At 39.8% G+C, this 22,664-nt stretch overlaps 2 protein-coding genes across 4 annotated transcripts in view; one reads left to right on the top strand and one right to left on the bottom strand.

The window, feature by feature from the left end:
* LOC124165975 (adenylosuccinate lyase) overlaps positions 1–22,664 on the bottom strand; it is a 400,694-nt gene that overhangs the window by 310,384 nt on the left and 67,646 nt on the right. The window lies entirely within an intron of this gene.
* On the top strand, positions 6,210–21,187 carry LOC124166064. 3 transcript variants are annotated; one of them, XM_046543696.1, is made up of 4 exons: positions 6,210–7,534; positions 9,020–9,132; positions 15,464–15,634; positions 19,725–21,187. In XM_046543696.1, exons 2-4 carry the CDS (start codon positions 9,025–9,027, stop codon positions 19,953–19,955), a joined length of 510 nt encoding a protein of 169 aa, XP_046399652.1. In that variant the 5' UTR covers positions 6,210–7,534; positions 9,020–9,024; the 3' UTR covers positions 19,956–21,187. The 3 variants fall into 3 exon arrangements, with proteins under 3 accessions (XP_046399652.1, XP_046399645.1, XP_046399637.1); XM_046543689.1 differs by having other exon boundaries at positions 6,214–7,534; positions 9,008–9,132; XM_046543681.1 differs by lacking the exon at positions 6,210–7,534 and adding an exon at positions 7,979–8,182 and having other exon boundaries at positions 9,008–9,132.

Genomic DNA, 22,664 nt, shown 5'->3' with positions numbered 1-22,664 from the left:
GACCACCCAATTTTATAAAAAAAATCAACTTTTATTAGTTTAATAGTTTTGGTATCCATGTAAAGGAATAAAGGGAGTGTACATGCAAATACATGGCTACAAGTCAAAAACATGAGAGAAGTATGAGTAGTATTTATCGCAGAGCGTATCACTCCCTATTGTAAAAACGCCCCTCTCTCCTCCATACTCCCCGGACCGAGGTCATGACCCTTCCCCCCTCCCCAAAATTTGAATCTGAATCCGCCCCTGATTACGATCGGAAATTTACTTTCAATTAAATTTAACACTCGTGAAGGCAAATAATGACGATAAAACCTGATTTCGAGTATTACATTTGCTAGGTACCATTTCCCGTAATAATAATGAAGTAAGGGGTTTCAATGGTGACCACAGCTTTCAGCAACTGGGTGGCTATCTTAAGAGGTCTTTTAGTTGTATTTACTCAGAGGTTCTTCTGCGACTATGGTGACTTTTCACCTGTGAAAAAATAGATGTGGGCACCCACAAAAACATAGTAAAGTTCTCGCATTACAAGAGTTCCGACAACAGTTGATCATACGTGGTTGCTCCGAGGCCAGATTTATACAAAGCGTTTTTAGACGCAAGTCAACACGTCCGTCTTTTTTTGATGAAAGCGTTTTCGACGCGATTTTGCTTCGTCTGCAGACCCCGTCGCATCCACCCCGCCCCCGGCTAGACCTTCAACGTTCCAACAATTGAGTTTACGTTACAAACTCGCACGCGTGCACATACCTAAACGGTCTGACTTGGATTAACAGCGTTGGGTAGAACGCGCGGGTGATTCTTAGGTGCACGTACCTAAAAGTAACCGCATCTGGATTTCGACGAAGCGCGTGTGACCCGAACGCGCGTGAGTCAAGCCGTGCATCATACAAAAGTAGGTACTCACTAAACGCGCGCGTTGAGACGTGCACCCAGAAGGCGGTTCATAACGCGGTGGCGGCGGGGTAACGTTCTCGCCTGCCAAACGAGAGGTCGCGGGTTCGAGTCCCGCCTGGGTAGGTTTCCCCGGTCCAGGGCATGGTTGTTTGTGTACGTTTACTAGTTACATTTGTTGAACACCCCGGTGTAAAATGGCCAATAAGAGCTGTATCCGGTGGTTTGAAAATAAAATAAAAATAAATAAATAAATAACGCATGGCTTAACGTAAGCCAGAAAAATGAGTTACAATTCTAGCGGTTATCCTGACCTTCCATTGTCCGCGTTTCGCGGATAGGGATTTACTTTTGTACAAAATTCTAATAGTTTGAATGGGTCATTACTTCGTAAATGAATGATGAAGTCGCTTTGCAGACACTAGTTTTATTATAAGTAATTGCTGTTTTTTGAATATTCAATTCCGAAAATCATGAAAATATATTCTCTTCACAGAAATGGAAAGGGCAGGGATCAATGATAATTAAGTCCAGCCAGAAAATCTAATTTCATTGAATGTGCTATTTCCATGTAATATGGGAAATATGCATATTCTATCACGTGTAGGGGATGGTAATAGGAAAATTGGCGTCGAAAATGCTCACTGCCGATGTTAATTGCCAGCAAGAGGCTGGGTACGGACCACAATTACGTTCCTGCGGTAGGTTTTAAAATAATGAAGTTTAGAAGATTTAGGCATCAGAGAATAACAAAATCCAACAAGAAAATGAACGAAATTGTAGTTGGGATAGCCAGAAACTGTTTCTTATGTTTCTTTATGACGACGCGTTCATAGATATCCTATCGCTTTGATTCTTCGAATTCTCGTGGCTAGCATAAATAAATACAAGTGAACAAAAAAATAATACCAAATGGATTTCAATCATTGATTCAGCACGTAAACTTAGCGCCGAAAACACAAGTATCAAACAGAAAAGGGTATGCGTGTAGTGGTACAAAAGGGCCTACAGCGTAAAACAGTACCTCTATCTACCATTCACGTCGCCTGAAACAATATCATTCCCCAATTGACAGGTAAAAATCATTATATCCTTCGGTATAGCTATTAGAAGTATCGTACAGATGCCAATCAATATAACGACGACAATATTGATGTTTATATTTCTTAACTGCTGACAATTCACCAATGTACCTTCTGAAGTATATCCTCTACCCCCTCTACACTTAGGAAAGCGTAATCAAAAGCAATTACAACGAGATGAAGCAACTGCTCGATTCACATTCACTCCATATAATAATGTGAACGCGGTGACAGTCACGGAACGGCGATAATTAATTCAAGTACATTCTAACGGAAAATAATTAGTAACAGGTAAAAAAAACTGTAAAACAAGATTTGCTTTCCAAAACGCGGACGCCATCCTTGGTCGTCTTCAATCAGTGGTTTCTGCGGAGAGAAAGGAAGGAAATCTCAAGGTCCGGATAAAATGTCGGCGGAGTGGGTGGCGGACACTCGGATGTGAGGCTCGAGCGGAATGACGCAGCGTGCGAATGGGAAAATGGGAGTCATCGCTTTTCAAACATTGAATCACACCCGCTTTGCCGCCGCCGCACCCATCCATGACTTTATCTGAAGCGACGACGCGCCGCGGAGAGCATGCATCGCACATGTATACAGTCTCATTCCTGTTTTTTTTTACGAAAGCCCGTGTGAGGATAAGGCATATCTCACAGTTGAAAACGAGCACATTAAGGGTAGGAAAACTACGCTATTCGGTGATAGTCCAACCGAATAGGAAGTTGGCGCGATGTCAGACTTAATATGAAGACTATTGCGCTATCGGTCGATGCCTTGTCGCCTATTGTTGTGGCGCAGTTGCCAATCAGAGAAATGCACCCGTCGGTGGTTGCTAGACTTTTGCAAAGGAGAATCACTGCAGTGGGGAGACAGAAATTAATTGCGGCTTGCCACTGTTTGTCTCCCATTTACTGGGCAGGCTGTTTTTGGTCCGTTTTTGCACGTTTTTTGCTCGCAATTTTACGCGATGTCGATCTCCAGCGCTAACGCCAAGTCTAAAATATGCATGCCGAGATTCTGCGTTGAACACACCGAACCCCATCCCCGTAGCACTTGGTACGACTGAGATAGACCCTAAAGTGTGACTGCGCAAAATGCACACCGGCTGACACGCTACAAACTTGATACACATAGAAGAGGGATTTTCCGCTTCTGTGCTGCACCAGGGCTGAAATGAAATTATCCGAAAGAAAATTACCCCAATTACTTCCCATCCCTCTCCTCTTTACGGGCGTCCGGTTTATTTTTTTTTGCGGCGTGCGGCGGCTTCCATGAGGTGCGAATCGGTCACTAACGATTTAAAATTGAGTCCCAAGAATTAAGAAGTGCAAAACTTAGATTAAATATTGATAATGCATCTAAGTACCGTGAATATACTCGGAGATTCGCGATTTTATTTTCAGCAGACTCGCCGTTGGAGCGGAAAATTTTTCGATATCGACCCCGCAACGCCACTAAACTCAAGGATTGCTCCAAAAATCCTACATCCATTCCTCCTCCAAGATTTGAATTGAGGCACTAGGCGAGGAGAGGAATTACAACACTATATCTGTATCACCAAACGAATACCCTCTAGGTACAGAATCGGCTGAAAGGTAATTATGCCTTGTCGTCTAGGAAAAAAAACAACTTTTAATTCACGTATCATAAGGAATAGATTTTTTCGTAGGTATAAAAAAAGTTCACTTGCTACTTAAAAATTGATCCTGGATGCGAAATAATCTGGAGTAAAATTAGCAATAAATTCATCGGAAAGACATTTTAAAATTTAAATGAAAATATAAATTGTACGAAAAATTTCGGGAGACTTCCGTAAGGTAAACACCGTGGCTAGTTCCGGTAGAATTAAACTGAAAATAGAAACATTTCACGCACATACTGAGCGTAGAAATTTAAAATACAACCACGCAGATAGCAAAATGATTTTGGTTAGCCGTCCAAAGTCGGAGGTCCAGCGTGCTTGTTTAGATGGAGTTCATTGGATCTGTTTCACTGCCCGTTCAGTCGTTCACGCAATTGCGTAACAGCTCAGACATACAGTTTTCTTTCAAACCAAACGTATTTATTTGTACCAGCGTTCATGGCAGAGTAGGCAAAATCAACTTTCCGCAAAGAACGACCTTAAGCAACAAGTAATGAGACAAGGCAGAAACCTTGGCGCTCTTCCTTTCTCTTTCGACTGTACAAGGTCGAAAAAAATTGAAATTGGGATGTTCCCTGACGCCGTGACCCTGATCCCTCCACACAAATCTCCACTTCTTCGCCACGTTCTCGCAGGAAAAAAATCTACTGATATAACAACTTGAGAAAAAACATCATTATCCCTCTACCCCTGACTGCCGTAATCATTCATTTTTATTGTTTCCACAATTGTAACGCTACCAGCGACAAATGGTAAATTGATGAGTGATCATATGAGATGACTAAGATGGCAAAATGAACAAAAATAAATAACTTATCGAATTGAAACAAAAATTTGGAAGAGGGATATTATTTTTCATGAGGTTGCGTTCCTATGAGCAATAGTTAAATGACATTTTTCTCTCTCATTCTTTAAAGAGATCTTTTGAACACAAGCCTAAGAACGGGATACAAAATGCGAAGGCATCTTTTTGAATAAAGTCAGAACAGGCTATAGCCAGCGCTGGATTTATTTCGAAACCTCCTGAAAGTTTACATCTCTGTTGTTATCCGTTCCTTCTTACGTAATCAGCATGTTTTCATAGGCGCGAGGGACTCATGAGTTTTTGCCACCCATCCTCTTCAATGTATTCCGCTCTGTCTAGTTTCCCAAGCAACTGTTATGAAACGTAAAGTCTACTGGTTATCATCTTAGACGTTTTTATACACTTTTTCCTGAAGAAATATGTCCATAGTTTGGTAAATTATTTCGTTGTGTCCCTTACTGCTCTACAATTTTATAATAGTTTCCCGGAGGTCGAGAGGCAAACTTTTTTGTTCCTCTCAAAATCCGTGCCAGTGAGAATCTAATCATTTTATACTAAATATCTATTAAAATAGAAATTAATTAATTATAGTTAATAATAAGACAAATAAAAAATCATGTGGATGTTAAAAATTTTTACTCGCCCCAAAAATAATCTCTTCGCTGGCGCATAATACCAGATACGCGGACAATGACAATACAAGGGAAACAAGGAGACAAGTCTATACCTCCACTGCAAAAACGCTCACCACCAAGCTTGGAGAATAGGAGATGAGCGTTTATGCTCCGGAGCTGCCAGCTGAGCGGATTCGTATTGTTGGGCTACTAGATGAGCGGATTCGATTCGGTGGGCGGTTGTTGAGCGTTTTTGCAGTGGAGGTATCGAAGTGTCCCCATACGGGACGAAAAGTGTGTAATGCCCACGAATAAAACGGGTAACATGTCAAAATTACATTCTTTCGCTGCGGCTGAACTTCACTTTCCAGGCAACTTAACTCCGCATACATTTCTATTGAGTTCGCATCAGTCGCAAATTTCAGCCACCTGCCATGCTTTCAATCTTTATCGCACGGCACTTATCGGGATCCCAGAGCCTTCATAGAGTTTTGGCTACAAGCTCTTATACGTCGATAATTTGGTACACCGCATCATGCTTTCTCTTCCTCCGATACCTGGACGCTTATTTCAGTACTTTTATTGCGATGGGTAAGCAACAGCGGAAATCTGTTAGAGCTAAAAAGGTTATAGTAATAACAGCGATAGTCGCTGATTTCTTTGCTAAAGGTATTCAGTTATCAACCGCTAGTGAGAATTGGAAAAAAAAACACTGACTATGCATGTACCACAGGCCTTAGGGATGTGTCCTTACGATGGAAACGAATCCTTCTCTGCAAGGATTCCATTCGGATTCGAACGTGAATTTGGGCAGAGAGAACGCGTCCTGAGAATAAAAAACAGGACGATTTTGGAATCGTTGACGCCTTCACAAAGCATCACCCGGTGCGTAGACGGAAAAAAAATACATTCACTTAAACGGGAAAATCTAAAACTATTTGATGAAGTCTTCTCGGGAAATCAGCAGGGTCATGATGTATGTACATTGTTGCCTACCTTTCGACGGCCTTCTCTGCCATCGCCATCAGGGTGAAATGATCACGACGGCAGAGAAGGCCGTCGAAACGTTGGGAGCATGTCCATCCTGACCCGGTTGATTTCCCGAGAAGACTTCATCAGCAAGATTCGATGGGAAAGCACCAAATCCTTCATAAAAATATTTAAAAATAACGTGCCTTTACTGGGGCGAGATAGAGACTTGAAAGTCTCTTCTTCTTCCTCCATCCACGATGAGAGAAAGCGAGAGTGAGGGAAGGAGAGTCGGACGAGAGAGTGATTTCGAGCGAGCGGAATGGGGGTCGGTAGGTGCACGTAACCTTAGACACTCCTCGAGTCCTCCTGCCCTCGCGAAAGCACCAACCGAGGAGGGGGGAGTCGCTGGCGGCGGCGGCCGGAGTCGCGGGGGGAGTGGCCGGCGAGGCAGATCGGCTCGCGCGGCGGAGGCGAGAGGAGGTGTTTTGCTGGCGCGATACGAGGCATACACAGAGCGGGAAGACACTCCCATTCGAGTCCCGCGCGTGCCATGCGGGACTAGCGGCGAACGTGGCGCAAAAAGTGTCCCACCCCTCCCATACTGTGTCCACTCCATTATCTCACCGCTTGACGGTGTGAGAGTTATCGAACGCTGACATCCCTCTGCAACTTCACAACGACCTATACGAGACGTCAAGGAACCACAAAAAATACCGTGTTTGAGGTATTTCCTCTCCGTCCTTCCCCGAAGCAGGAGTTGTGCCAAGCCTGAGGCGGACGAGGAGGAACCAGAACCACAAGATAAATACATCCGACGCTGAAGTGTTCACTCAAATTGGTTCGCTCGATTTCTGAGTAGCAGAACTCGGCTTTTGGAACAAGACAGGCTGAGATAGACTGCACGAATATCTCTATTCGTAGAGTGTTTAAAGTGGAAGCATCATAGTACGTGACTCGTACGGTAATGGACCAGAAACCAACCGTGGACGGAAAAAAGGCAACGAGTGGCTAAACTTAGATTCTGCGGGAATTCCACAGGAAACTTTCGCCGCTGACACCACATCGGGATATCACTTGCTCTTCCAAACAAGGCACTCGCAATTGCAGGGGCAATCTAGTCTTTTACCTCTCAACATAACTGCGATAACTACAATATTTTCGAAGAGGAAAGTCCAAGAGTTGATCGGAAATTTAGCGAACGAGTGACACCAAACCAGCAATTGTACGGGAACCAAGCTAAACCTCAGAAAACGTGCTTCATTGCAGTGGATATTTTTAAGTTTCAAGAGTCGTTATCTCGAACGGTTTCCGGCGAGTGACATATCGGACTGCCTGCGTCGGGTGACATCGTTTATCGTTCACCATGGAGGACGACGAGAGGTGGGAGAGGGGGCACCGAGGCTCTACCGCTCCAATTCCACGGTGAGGCCTCCGCGGGCGCCGAAGAACAACAACACCCAGCACCTGCTGCCGCCCCGTTTGCCGGTCTCCGTGGATTACGGAACGTCGTAGCAACAGAACCAAGGTAAGATTGCACAACGACGTGCGAGCTCAAATCCCACGAAAGCCTTTACTGATTGCTATAAGCCGGCCACCGAGTAGGTACATGTGGACTGAGTTTACGACGGGATTTCCCCACTTTATGGGGGGATTCGCCAACAAGCACGCCGCGCACGAAGTGTTTGATCTATTTTAAGACCTCATCCTCTACTCGATTTCATTTCGATCCAATTTCTTTCTAATTATGAAAATACATTCAAATCCGCTATTACGGCTTTTAAAGCTGTTTTTACCACATTCATGAGCTTTATGGTGAATAATCTTCAATAGCCTTTTCACACCTCCACTTGCGCAAACGTGCAATCATATAATCGGCAAACAGCAATTTCTAAAACTTTGAAGGCGGTTCTACCAATGCTTTCAAGTGCCTGGCTCACGTAAACAGATCTTTAACGAGATGATTTCAATAACCTCATGCAGTCGCATGTGCACCGCCTGCATTACGATCAAAGGCTTCAATTCGGAGAAATCATTTGGAAGAGAGCGCATCAATACTTCAGCTTCTTTTTTCGACAAATTTCACACAAGCATTGCATTATCCAGTGGTTTTTAAATCTTTTATGAAAAATGGAGACGATTTTAGATTCCAACATACCGCTCATACGGGTTCAAGGTAAACAATCATATACATATCTAACGTAAAAGTAACCGTGTATTTCCCTGGGATAGAGTTTGCGTCACACGACGGGAAATCCTAGATGTTACGTCTATCCGTTGATAAGTGACGAGGTAAAAAATTCTATTTCCTGCATTTTATTGTGCCTCCCCCAACTGCTGCATGCTAATGGGAGAATACGTAGTAACTCATACACGAGATAGCCACAGATAATCACCAAACAATAACATAAATCCTAGATTGGACGAAGTTTCACATTTAAGTTATTAACGTAGAATGACCAAATCTCTTCCTACAATTCTTAAACTATTGGAATTGGAACTATTGAAAAAAAAACACATTATTTCAAATCTTCGGTGGCGGTAGATATAGCCCTCTCCTGCCAAACAAGAGGTACGGGTTCGAGTCCCGCCGGGGTAGGTTGCCCCCATAGTTGTTCGTACACCTGCAACTATCGAGTGAACCCCGCTGTAAAAGGCCAATATGTGCTGTTCCCGGTGGTATGGTAATAAAAAAATTGTGTAATGCATGTAGCTGATACGACATGAAGAGAATTTTCCGTAAAGCTCATTTTAAATCTCCTGCTACCACCAGGCAATAGCTTACTTTTGGCTATAAGTATAATAATAATAATAAATAATAATCACGGATGCATTGATCCACCAAATTATAAAGAGCATTTGAGCAACTAATGCAATGGGTAATAATAATAACTAACGAATATCATACAGTGATGTGTGAGACAAGATAAGGTGTTGAAATAAGCGACAGATAGTAGATGGAAGGAGCATTTTTTAACGTGATAACCTTGTCTATTTTCAGGAGAAATGCGAGGAGAAATGCGGGGAGAAATAGAGCGCCATATCAGCCTACAACACACGACCAAGATGCACCACAGCCTGGGCTGCTTGAAGCGACCGAGCTTCCTCGCTAAAATCGCAGAAATCGTAAGTTTCTAGTCCGCTAAATTCCTTCCGTAACCTTTAAATGTACGAATCTCAACAGCAAGAAAATTGAGGAAAATGTCTTCATGAAACTCCAGCAAGAGAAGCGCGTCAACCGGAAAAAGAACATTCTTACAAAAATGTTCATCATCATCAATGGTCTGTTGACCATTATCCTAAACATAGTATTTATTATTAAATATTGATCATATAAATATATATAATATCATGTTAAATATATTACCATGATGACCATTATTTTTTATTATTACATATTGCCAAAAGTAAGCTATTGCCTGGTGATAGCATGATATCACAATTTTTGATGGTTTGATGCTACTCTGCACTAAATTTTCCAATCTGTTAATGTTTTCACACCTATTTATTTCTTTTGTTTCACATACTTCTTTACATGTTCCATACATTTCATTCGAGGTCTTCCTTTTCCGTTCTTGCTATCTTACTTGTCCCACGAAGATTGCCTTCAAATGTATGGCGCATTAATTCACATGCTTACCTATTTTGATGGGTTTTCCCTCATGATCAGACATGGTGTAGGTAGATGGTTATTTAGGAAAATTGAAGGGGGGCGGGACCTCTCCGCCATATTCGCTCCGGAGGATTTTACCATTAGAAACTATTGACGCCGGTTTGGCCGCAAGATGAAAATAAAGACCTCACAATATTTTACATAAAAATATGTACGAAAAATAACATATACGCCGTAGTACCACTGCATGCCGCGGGCACGACCTTCCGCTTGACTCAATAAACTAATTCAGAGAAACTAATTCGGTGTCCCCATAAAGTCCCCAGCGGTAATATCTCAGATATTAAGTAAATACATGAAATACATTAGATCAGAGAAATCGGGCTAAAAAAGAAATCAAATCAAATTTTATCATTAGTTCCTGAATTATCACATTGATTGGTTGGAAACCCATTACATGCAAAAGGATTTACATTAAAACGTGAATAATAATAATTTGGGAATTATGATCGAGTTTTTGATTTAATACAAGACTTTTTAGAATCCAGCAAACTCCTATTGGAGATTATGGCCACATGCCGCATTCTCTGAATCTATTTCCATCTTCATTTTGGCGTGCACTGCACCTGTCCTCACCCAAGGCATTCACCTTGTCCTCACCCTCCTTCTTCCCTGTTTATTTCACACACTATACACACAGTCTGAAATTTCAGCACCGCCTTGTCCATCCCCTTCACCCGCCTCCTCTTTCTTTCATCCCGCCTCTCGCCAGATTAGCCAAGCAATTCCTCGCTCCTTTCCCTCCACAAACATTCGAATTTTCTTCCACCCACAAAATGCCAAATTTTTCCATCAGAATATTAATAAATCAGATTGTAAAACAGTAATACATGTAATAAGAAATATCAAGGAAAAGTTGTGATCATTCGTCCCAAGACCGTAGCAAGCACGGGTTTTCAAGGGGTGCGAACTCCTCGGAGACTTGTGAGTTACGAAATTATGTGTAATATCTCCATAAGGACCCCAAACCCCCCCAAAAATTTATCTGGCAACGGCCATGATTTACCCCCTAAGAAACATAAAAAAATTTTCCACTGAAACCAAATCATAGCATAACAGATGCATTAGAATACAGCTGAAAACTGGATACGATACGCTAAAATAAGTGCAGTAGTAATATAAAGATTTTCGGGCAATTTTACAGGACAGGATTTTTTCCCGGTGAAATATCCTAAAAAACTTATGAATTTATTCGTCAGAGACACCCATTTATTGAGAGTAACGTAGTAACGGGAAAAAAACAAAATTCATTGAAACGGTATTACAGGGGGAACCAGGGGTTTCATGGTGCCGGAACGTCGTTCGGCACTGTTGAACAAAAGACAAAATAGTCGAATAACACTTTCATCAATTTTGTTGCCTCAAAATTTCTAATAAAGTATTCATAACCAAAACAAAAATTTATGTAAAAAAATGACTTGTGATAAAAAACGCACAGAATAATATTTCACTTCTAAAAAAAGTTAAGGAGAGTGCGTTCCGGCATTGCTAATTTTGCCATAACGTCACTGGGGGGAAACCAAAAATAACCGGATGGATATCGCTGCGCGCGTCGCTCTTATATTTTGGACTTTTCCCGCTAGATGGATGTTATTTCATCAATTCGGACATAACTATAAACTCTATGAATTCGGAGTCAGTATGCGAAACGGCGTGGCTTTAGACAGCTGTAGCGAGCCACTGTAACAGTTTACATTCGAAGAGATTTCTGACCCCTTCGATTTTTTAAATGGCCGATATTCGAGAACAACGTGCACCGTTGAAATTTTGTCTCTACTCGGTAAAATTGAGTCGGACATGGTTAATATGTTGTCTACGGCTTATAAGGAGCATGCCTTCAAAAGAACTCAAGTGCACGAGTGCATTTCGCGATTCAAACGCGGCAACATGTCGATCGAAGACATTCAACGCCCGAACCGGCCTTCCAAGTCCAGAACTGATAAAAATATGGAAAAAAAACTTTGTGGACGAGGATTAGAGGCGTACTATTGACGGACTCGCTGAACAATCTGGTCATTCGTGGAGTTTACAGCGAATTTTAGCTGAAAATTAGCAATGGAGACGAATCACGGCGAAGTTCATCCCCTGCTCGTTGCCTTTTTCCAGCCTTTATATCAACTCACCAACCTGTCTGTTTGTTTGTCTGTTTGTCTGGTACAAATCTTGTAACTCAAATTTGACTCACTTCCTGTGAAGCAAAAACGCTGAAAGTTTGCACACTTCTTCATTTCCGATGACAATACATGAAAATATAACTTTTTCTCTCCAACCCCCCCTTTAACCACCCCCCAGTCAACCTATAGCCCCCCAAAACATGTTTTTGATCTAAGAAGTTCCAAATGGTCGATTTTCGTGTTTTGCGACCACAGTAAAAGTTATCCACTTTAGGCATATCCACATAGTAGGCATTTAAAAGCATAGGGGTGGCATTTTGAAACATAGGGGGCTTACCATTCACTGAAAATTTAATAAATATAGTGACTTTTTTAATACGTCACTTTTGGTTTTTCGGGGTCACTGAGTTTTTTTTTGCTTTGTGTCATATATAAACGTTGCTCATCCCCTGTAATCTAAATATAAAGGCTGGTTTTAAAAAAAAAATTTTTTATAAGAGCTTATTATCCCTAGGGGCACGTGTTGCTGCCTGCCGCGACTTGAGTTTTTGGTGGAAAAATTGCATGATACTGCTTCTTTACCCACCATACTTACCAGATAGCGCGCATCTGCCTTCCTTTTGTTCAACCGAATGAAAATGGTGATGGAAGGGAAAGTTTTTGGTCATATTACGGAAGTGAAAAGAAAATCGAAGGCTAAGCTGCAAGGCATCGGAAACGACGAGTCCCGAAGGTGTTTCGCGTAGCGGAAGAAACGTTTTAAAAAATGCATCAGTGTAAATAGAGAGTACTTCGAAGGTGACTAACGTTTGTACGACAAAAAATTAAATTTTGAATGTTTTAAAAATTGTGTCCGGTTATTTTTGGGTGCCCCTCGTATTCAACAAAATAACCGCAGACTATCTGGCGGCATACCTTAACGGCGTCATTCGCAACTGCAAATAACGAGCGAAATTTCCACAGAGCAAAAATCTGAGGATGGTTCCCGGTCTACAAAAATCTTGTTCCCTCTCTGAAATTTTCACTCACTAAACCAGATAACATCAGCGACTAAAATATGAGGAAAGTATCATTAATGCAATGACCCGACCTTCTCGTTGGTTGATTTTCTTCCTCATTGATTACGCAATCTATATTTTCCGAGTGGTTATTTTCCTGATTCGCCTCCTTCATCCTCTTAACTTAGAAACTGAATGTATTCAAAGGAAAAGCGTTTATTCATGCAGAAAAGGCAAGTTTTATCACCTATTGTTTTTCTTAATCGGATCCCTACTACATAGCAACACACACGACACGATCCTTCACTTTTTTCAAGCGCTGTCAATAGGTAAGGCGCTCTATTACTTTCTCCGACAAAAATTTTTTTTTTAATTGGTAGATCTATAAATCACTAAAATCATTTATCCCAAGAAACTCAATTCATCTAATATGGAGAAATCCTTTTCCTTTCACAAAAAAGTTGGAAAATATATCCCATACCCAAATTGGAACTCCTCTAGAAATCCGTTGTCATCTTCTTAATAAGCTACTCCGCCTCACTTATTTTCACCTTCTTGTCGCTTAAACTTCTCTTCGCAGTAGAAATTTCCTTAATAAATATCTTCATAAGGCGTAACTAATGATTGAACGCTTTTGCAAGTTCATTCGAATGTGAGATGAATATATTTATTTCCAAATGTTACTTGCTTAAGCACAGCTCACTACCAAATTGCATTTGCCCAGCAGACACTTCCATGATACCGACGACTTTTCGTTACAGCTCCATACACACAAATTCGTATTGCAGCCATTAAAATTAAGTGCTTTTCAATTAGCAGCTACTTAAGGAAGTTGGCGCGAGACACGACATATTTGTCATTTTCATGAAAATTTCAAAATATGCTCTTCTCATTACAATTCATCGACAGATGATCACAAAAAATTACTTTCCGCGATAAAAATTCAATAATTGCATTTGAAAGTTTTTATACTCCTTTGGCAACACTTGTCTAGGCTTGATCGACTAGTCTGATAGAATATCCATTTCATTTTGACACGAAACGGATTAAATTTTAGTTATACCAAAAAAAATCACGATAAAAATAAAATTTAGGCATTTAATCGTGCTGAAATTTTACTTATTCGAAAATTAGTGCTATAATTTCAAACAAATATAGTTAGTTGCGTGAAAGTGGCGTTACGGTTGGCCTGTATAGCTGGAAAGTTTTCTTGTAACATTTAATATTGCATAATTTTGGATTTCAACATAGATTTTTGTAGTTCGTAATACCAAAAGAATTTTTAACTAATGTACTTTAAAAGTATTTGTTTTCCTTCGCTAATTCGCAAACCTAACTCCTTAAGCTATAGATTATATGCAATTGAACAGAGGTATAAATCCTTATGAGTTCTCGTCCAATCCTTGCCTCTTCTGTAAAAATTTCCATTCCATTTATTAGCATATATTCCATCTATTTATTAGCATACGGCATTTATCAGCCAATTTTGCTCAAATACTTCCCAGAAAGCACATTTAAGTTTTCAGCATGATATTTTTACTGGAATCATCCATTAAAAAACCGCGAAGAATCGTGCACTTTAGCGGGATAACCAAGTCACGCGAAACCGCAAAAAAGAACGGGGAAATACCTTGAACAAACCTATTGGAATTATGAGCACTGAAATACCACATTCGCCCTGTAAAATGCTTGTAATTTCATGTTGAAATATTTTCAGTTAGTTGTGGTTTTTTCCCGACGAACAACGGCGGTGAAGATTTTTTCGGTCTCACACCGGGTAAGGTCCTCCATATCTCCTTGCGACGTTTCGAAGTTCAACTTGCCCAATGTCCAACGATGCAGGAGTCCTAATTAGACTAACAAATATTTATTCCAATGCGGTAGAACTTAGTGTGATTCTGATGAGAACCATTAAAGGCGATGATATGGATTCCTGAATCCCTGAGGACGTTGGGCGAGTTGAACATCGCAACGTCCGAAGGAGATATGGAGTCCCGGTGTAAGGCCCGAGTAATCTTCACTGTGAATTTCATTTAAAATTTTTCTTCCGTATTCGAAGTTGAGTTAGAAATTCGATGTTAATTTTAACAGGGGTACTTAAGACCCATATATGCATTACGAGTTGCATACAGCGTGAAGGTGCATCAAGCTCGGTCCACTCCTGAGATTTAAAAAATAAGCATAAGTATGAGTACTATAGACAATTAACCAAAACAATGAGTTATTTTTCGTAAGTGGCTGGAAATACTGTAATTTATAGTGTGCTTTTAAATTATACTACACATTACAAGGAAATTATAAAAATTCCAATAGTGACGTGTTTATTTGTTTATGAGTAGGTTCTTAAAAATATAAATGAAATAAATGTGACTCTTATAAGAACGATTAAAGACGATGAAATATGCGTTTAGCTAAGTGTCGCAAAACCAGAGGTTTAATTATAAAAAAAACGATTCATTCAGTCTCGATTTATAATCGCGTAGCGGGTAACCACATGACTGAACATGACATAGATGTGGAAAATTACGGAAACAGGTTTACCTTGAAAACCTGACTCAGCACAACTGCTTGACATTCGACTTATTCCTGAGCGAAAATAGCCAGCTACGGATCATCAGAGCTCTTGAGGCATCGTGACATAATCTCCTCTAATCCACCCCTTATTTCCATAGGCGATAACATCCGTGCTGCTGGGACTCTACGTCAGCGTGTACCAATGGCTGCTGGTGTATGGGGATGTGCATCAAATGGTGCTGCCTTTTCCCGTGTGCGGCAGCTTCCTCATCATCACGGGATTGATATGCTTCGCCCACCTATGCGGACAAAGGACGCCCACTTACTTGGTAAAATAAATAAGGCTACATAGTGAATCTTATATCGTAAATATTGGTGACTGAACACATGCAAAACAGCTCATAGTTTTAAAACAAAAACTTCCAACAAAGTTAATTTCAATCTGACATCCGAAGTATAATTTCAGATATTTTAAAGATTTCAGACAATGTATGTAACCACAGGCCATGGTTTTAAAACAAAAAATTAACTACAAATTGCTGAAAGCCTCTCTTACCCAATAAAATTTTACCTATATTTATGAAATCGACGACATCATCGGCAACGTAATAATTAAGCACTCGAACATACGCATCAATATCAACAGAGAGGATTATTATTTCGCAGTCGTTTTCGCTTTGCCTCCTGATTGACTCGGTTTAAATTACTCTGAAGCATTTAGTATTAGAGTGGAAAGTAGGATATCACCAGGGATGATAATAATGCAAACGTATGATTCCCAAGTAGAAGCGGGGTTTCAGTACCACTCTATGGTACTCGCAAAAACGTAACGTGTCAATTGACAGCTTAAACAAATTGAGCACGTATACCATGGGAAGTGGATGGGACATAAATTAACCTCAACCAAGACGCTGGAAAGTTAATCCTTTTCTTTAGGTATCAAAAGAAATAAATAGGGAAATGCCTTACATGGACACGTATTCAAAAAGCTGACTAATAATCTGTCTGAAGACTTGGTTTCGTAGAGCATGACGTATTTATTATTGCTCGTAAGAACCTTCATCGTAGAGTTATCAGTGTCTTTAAGGATGTAGTTTGCTTCCTCATAAAATAGGTATTCATTCCGGGTTACTGAGTCGAAAGTATTGATTTGAGGAGGTAAAAATCAATCATTATAATTGAGGAATACTACTTATAATTATATCTATTAAAAGGCAAGGCTGAACCAACAGCTACAATATTGCATTTTAGCACCCATAAAGCGGTAGAGGGCACATACGGGTAATCCAAAAGAGACAAAGACTTATTCAGGGCACTTCACATTAACATAGGAGGCTTATCCAGTAACAATAGGTGCTTGACAGTAAAAACAAGCGCCAGTGTACTCACGTAAAAAGAAGAGGTATGCGCAATTTAAAGGCACTTTTCTACACTTAAAAAATACATTTTTGTCGAACCGTATGAGATTTATGAACAACAGAAAATTTAATTAAAGATTTTTATTGATAATTGAGAGAAAATAACAAAGCTGTGTGTCGTATGGATCAATCGACATAAGGGTCCAGAGAAAAACATGATCATACGCTAAATTTTGAGTGCAAGCTCAGTTAGGCTGATTGAAGTCATACCATCATAAGTTTTCATTAAATCAAAGAGATAAGCATTTTGTCTGATTTAAACATTTACAAACGTTAAAACGGTAATAGGAAGAAATCGATCATTAGATCGTTGATCGTAAGAAATGAGAATGTTGAGGTTTCTTTAATTGGAGTCTGTCCAAAACTATAAGGAAAACTTCAAGGTTGAATACTGAGTGATTGCAAGGCATAAAATTCTTTAAATGCTTTCATAGCACTCAGACGCATTCACATTATCACTTTCAATGTGACGATTTCTAACGCGTATTCCATTAAACAAAAAAATATCCTCTCCAGGTAACACCAAAACAATAGTTAATAATTATGCACTCATTTAATTCTTTTGTAAGCATGCTGAGTTTTAACAACATATCAAAGATGGGTTTACATATATACTGACCATTGCAGTAATTTTTATATACCTCCCCTTCCGTGGATATTTCCGAGTTCAGAATTCAAAATCATCAAGACGGAATGGAAGAAATACAAAGAATTAATGCTAGATTTCCATGAGGCTCAGCCAGCACACATTAATAAAATTGCAATCCAGGAATTATAGACTAAATATCTTCAAATCAAAATTTTTGATTTTACAATATAAATAAGGGGTAAAGATTAGTACACCGAAATAATAAATATATGTGCCTTAGAGGAGGTAGTATCCTTTAAATTAGTATGAAATAACCAAATAATTCAATAAGATACGGGTTCAATAAAATTATGACCCAGTAAGATTATGCCAGCTAGGCTTGTTTTGACGCCAGGTCATTATTTTATTTTTGAAGCCATATTTGAAGACTTGACCATGCCTCTCCACTTTCGAATGTATTCTCATCAATACGTAACGACTCTGTCAAAGTACTAATGTCGCTATTCCTTCGGGCCATTGCCACAAATTTTACTTACGGGTCCTACTTCAAGGATCCATCTAACGGTGATGTGGGCCGTGACGTAAAATGAGGGCTGGCTCTCCTTCCGGAAAGCCACGACTGAAATAGAAGCTGTAAAATATATATTAAATCCTACTCCGTCTTTTATGCAACAAGCAAATCGCTCCAAATTCACCATGTAGACTGTCGTATGATATGTTTAACAGAGGTTTTTCTGAATCTTTCGATTACAGCAGTCTTATTAACTCGCCGGGTTTCTCAAGCTTTCACTCCCGTCCCTATTTCCAACATTCCACTTAGATGCGAGCGAAAGTGATGAACCATCATACATATAACGATTAAAGGTAAATATATACATTATGGGAAAAAGATGGCCTCGATATAACATACGGACCCCTAATGAAGCTTTTCTAGTCACATATGAGATAATTTGGAATGAAGTGAGTACTGGGCGGGGACGGGATATTAAAAACATTATTAGAGGGAATAATAATCCGTAAATGGAGTGGAAGAGAGTAGAATGTATAGATATCATTGAAAGGAGTACGCCTTATTGTGAATTGAAAAGAGAGGTGTAATTTTGGACGGGAGACAAGCCGGGGTGATTCGCAAAGCGCTCAATGTAAACCTACCTCAACCGGCAGAATGTTCTAATTATAATATTATGCAATTGAATATAGTTTTGGATATTTATAACTATTTGCTTGCGAATTAGAAAAGAATATAAAAACGTACATTTATGATCCATAACAAGCAAATACATTTTAGAGGAAAAGGTAACATGTTACCCCTCATCATCTTCCAAAATAGACAAAGACTTTTTTTATTTTAAAAGAGACAAGATTACTTTTGTATTTTCTTTTATGCTATTACTTATTCTCACATTGTACTTACGTTCTCGTCTCATTATATGTTTTTTGCCACGTGTATTACTTAATGACATATTTATAATGTATAAAGAATTAATTCTGTTTTTTGTACCAAAGTTGTAAATTTCAGATATTTAGAGCAATAAATTTTTAATTATTATTATTATAATTATCACTGGTCAACAATCTAAAGACGAGTTTGACGCAGCTACCCACTCAATAGGGTAGTTTCATTCATTAAAGAAAACGAAAGGCTTTGATTGCGATGCGTTACCCACCATTAGTGTAATCATAATATACAAATTATTTGGTTTTAGAAATCCCAGTTTAGACGAATGTTAATGGTCAATTTTAACCTCATTTGTAAAAGGCCAGATTGGCGACCATGCGATGCCACTCCACGTGACCTCACAGGGACCTAGATACTATACGAGTAGTCATGAGTTTTACATCGTCTGACATTACCAATGCATGCATGTGGCACAGAGCTAAGGGAAACATCTCTTAATAATCACTTTTTAAAATTGCTAATGGTCGGAAAGTTTCCTACATTTGATAGGGTATTAATAATCCTCATTTAAGCCAAGCGCTACCTGCTAGCAGCAGCTATACAGCGGCAGCCGGAACCAGAATGACGTCAGACGGGCTTTCCCCAGCATTCATACTTAGCCCTATTCTCCAGTCAGCTAATATTTTCTCATCTACGAATTTCCTTCCTTTCGCGCCCTTATTTACCTGATCCATTTATTTTACTCGAGGCGTTCCTTTTCCATTTCTTCCATCTACTTATTCTTCGACGATTGTAGGTATTCATTAGGCAATAATGCTTTTAGCCCCCACGGTTCTATAATTGGAATTACCCCTATGGTTCTAAATTTTGAATTACCCCTATGGTTCTAAATTTTGAATTACCCCTATGGTTCTAAATTTTGAATTACCCCTATGGTTCTAAAATCAGAAAATACCAATGGGCGGAGATAGAGAAACATTGAACTCATTCCTTGACGGCGCTTTCCTTTACAGGTGATGGCTTACGATGTACAGGGAGCACTGCTCTTTGCGGCCGTCGGCGTGGTCTGCTTTGTCTGCTGGGGAAAGGCCACAGGGGAGTCTAACATCGGACCTCCACCCATCCGCATGCCACCAACGCTGGACAGGCCCGCTATATTGGCCACCGCCATCTTGGGGATTGTCAACTCCTTGGTGTATGCTGTGGACACGGTCCTTACTTACCAAGACAGGCTCGAGCCATGATAAATGAATGCATTCTAGCATTCGTGACCATTTTCAATATTCAGCGGAGACGAGCTGAAACTGTGAAGATGTCGAATGGAGAGACGAATTTTTTGGAGTTCTGAAACCCTTCGATAGGCCTGCGCGATGCTGAAGGATATAGCTAGCTCCCGAGACTGAAGATAAGTGATTACCGAAGGTGATAAAAACAATAACATTCAACAAATCGAGCTTAAAAATTCCCAACGTTTTCGTCACCACTCATTGTGTAAATACAATATCATCACACGTGATAATTTACAATTAAGCATCTATGGTGCGCAAAAGTTTTGCGATGCCTTCTGGAACTGGAGTTATCCAAATTAGTGGTAGAAAATTAACTAAAAAACTGCACCAAACTAAGGCTTGCCGACAGCTGAATTTGTTAGCTACCGCTACCTGTGTGAAGTTCATGTGTTACTTGTGATATTTGGAAGAACTCATCAACAATATTGCTAACTTTCCAACACCGAATTTCATCCGAAAATTTTTTCATTCAAGAAAATCAAGAAAAAGAAGCATGAAGCACAGGTTTAAGCGTTCTAATTTCTTTTCAATCCTTTGTTGAGCGAATATGATCGCTGTGGTAACTGAAAACAAGTACCCAATGTGGGTAAACACTGCATTATTGCTGTGTTTCCGTCCCTGATTTCTTTATAACAAGTTTATGTGGATGAAAACCAAGAACAGAAAAAGCAGCGCAGGAAATAAATTGTTCTAAAGTGGCAACTATTTTCTTAAAAGTATGCATGCCGCAAGGCGTTCCAAGGCACCGAGGAAGTGTGTTAGTGACCCACTACGAATTCGTGCTGGCACCGTTCTCGTACAGAAAACCGGTGCTGCGACTTCAACGCACGGCTCCTTGCAGGGAGCACGCATGCACGTGACTTGAATGCATTACCTTTTGGGAACGGCCGCTTTGGCAGCTAACTGCAACCGTCCAACTGCTGCCGAACAAAAAAAAAACTGTTCATAAGAGAGCAATGGACGCTATAGAAAACACCAAACTTATAGTCTGACTGACAGGGCTGTGAAAGGACTTCTCAATTTTATCGAGTGCAACTGAAAGTATTTAACGTGTTTATTTTTTAATTTTCTTTTGTCGTCCATTTTTTGCTTTTCAGAGGCATCTGTACTCGACGTTTTCCGTGTCAGCTTTTTCTACCAAAGATGGAGTTAACCTCCACGTACAAAATAAAATGAAGTATACAATAGAGGAATTTTGGAGAATCAGCGTCTATGTATTTACTTTTTATTTCCACCATTAATGTCCTCAAAGGTATTGTTTACCTGAAGAACGTGATATAACATTACGACCTCCCATACAGCTCCTAACAATCACTGAACGGTAATAAATCTCATGCAATGTGAGAGTAGATGCGCTCATGGTAGTAGGCAAAGTGTACTCGAAAAAAAAATACTTCAAGAAGACATGATATACCTACATGGCCATCATAGCTGTAATTATTTAAGGAAATAATTACATTGAAAATGATAATACGCGGTATTCCGCCTCAAAAAAACTAACGATGGCCACTAGAGGTGTGAGACTTTAATCAAAATTTGCACATATTATGATGTTCTTCATACTAAGCAACCCAAGAATTCGCGATAACACACTTTATGCGATTTTTTCTTAATTTTCCCAAATATCCGTGCCTTGAGTCACATCATGCCTTGCAACCCCGCTCTTCGTAGTCACAGAGGCATGGTCAATTACTTGTTTCAAAAGCTATTCTTAGTTTTCCGTATAAAAAAACATCGGTGTGAAACAGTGGCGTAGCGAGCGGGGTGTTCCGGGGGGTCTGGATCCCCCGAAATATAAAACACAAATACTTCGCTTCGTAAAAGAAAACGAGCATTGAAAAAATCATGCATTTACAAAAGATTTCCTTGAAAATTGAAGTTTTATCGATCATTAAAATTTTCAAATTATTTTAAAGCACTGCACGTAGTACCCTCTTTTACAAAAATTTCCTCCGTAGTTTTGGACCTCCCCCGAACGAAATTCCTGGCTAGCCCACTCGTTTTAAAGCAAAACAATTTCATAGAATTCACCTTGTTTCTAAAAATATCAACGTTCGGAAACTGTAAACTAAATTTCTCCCCGACACTAAAAATCAGAATCCGCTGACATAGCTATGTCCCTCACAGATTGTACATACTCATTTAACCTACTTGTACTTATCATTCCCAAAACATTTGCACAGACATTTTGAAAAAATACTTGAAAATTTAAATCTCTCCCTCAAGCAGTTTTTAGGTCCACCCAAACTAGCTCACACAACAAACATACGAGGGTATTTGTAGCTCCGAACCAGGGGCGGATCCAGGATTTTTTCTGGGGGGGGGGGGGGCACAAGGGTCTGACAGGTCTTCTAATACTTGAGATTAAAATCAAAATATAACAACTCCTGTGGATAATGTTCTCTTTATTTTGATATGAAAGGTATTAATATTAAGTGATTGAGGCTCCGTAATACGCAAAATAAAACGAACGCAATGATAACCGTATTAAAAATCTTGTCTATTTTTTAACCGTCTAGGGGGGGCACGTGCCCCGTCCCCCCTTAACCCCCTATGCTCCGGAATACTGTGCTATGAGATATAAATTTTGAAATAAACTACCAAGGCTACCAGAAGACTCATTTATATTTTACCATAAATGATATTTTTGAAATAATGCATGAC

Source organism: Ischnura elegans, chromosome 1, assembly GCF_921293095.1.
Source record: "Ischnura elegans chromosome 1, ioIscEleg1.1, whole genome shotgun sequence".
Classification (NCBI taxonomy): domain Eukaryota; kingdom Metazoa; phylum Arthropoda; class Insecta; order Odonata; family Coenagrionidae; genus Ischnura; species Ischnura elegans.
Note: the sequence above shows the minus strand (reverse complement) of the source record. Positions and strands in the feature narration are given on the sequence as shown.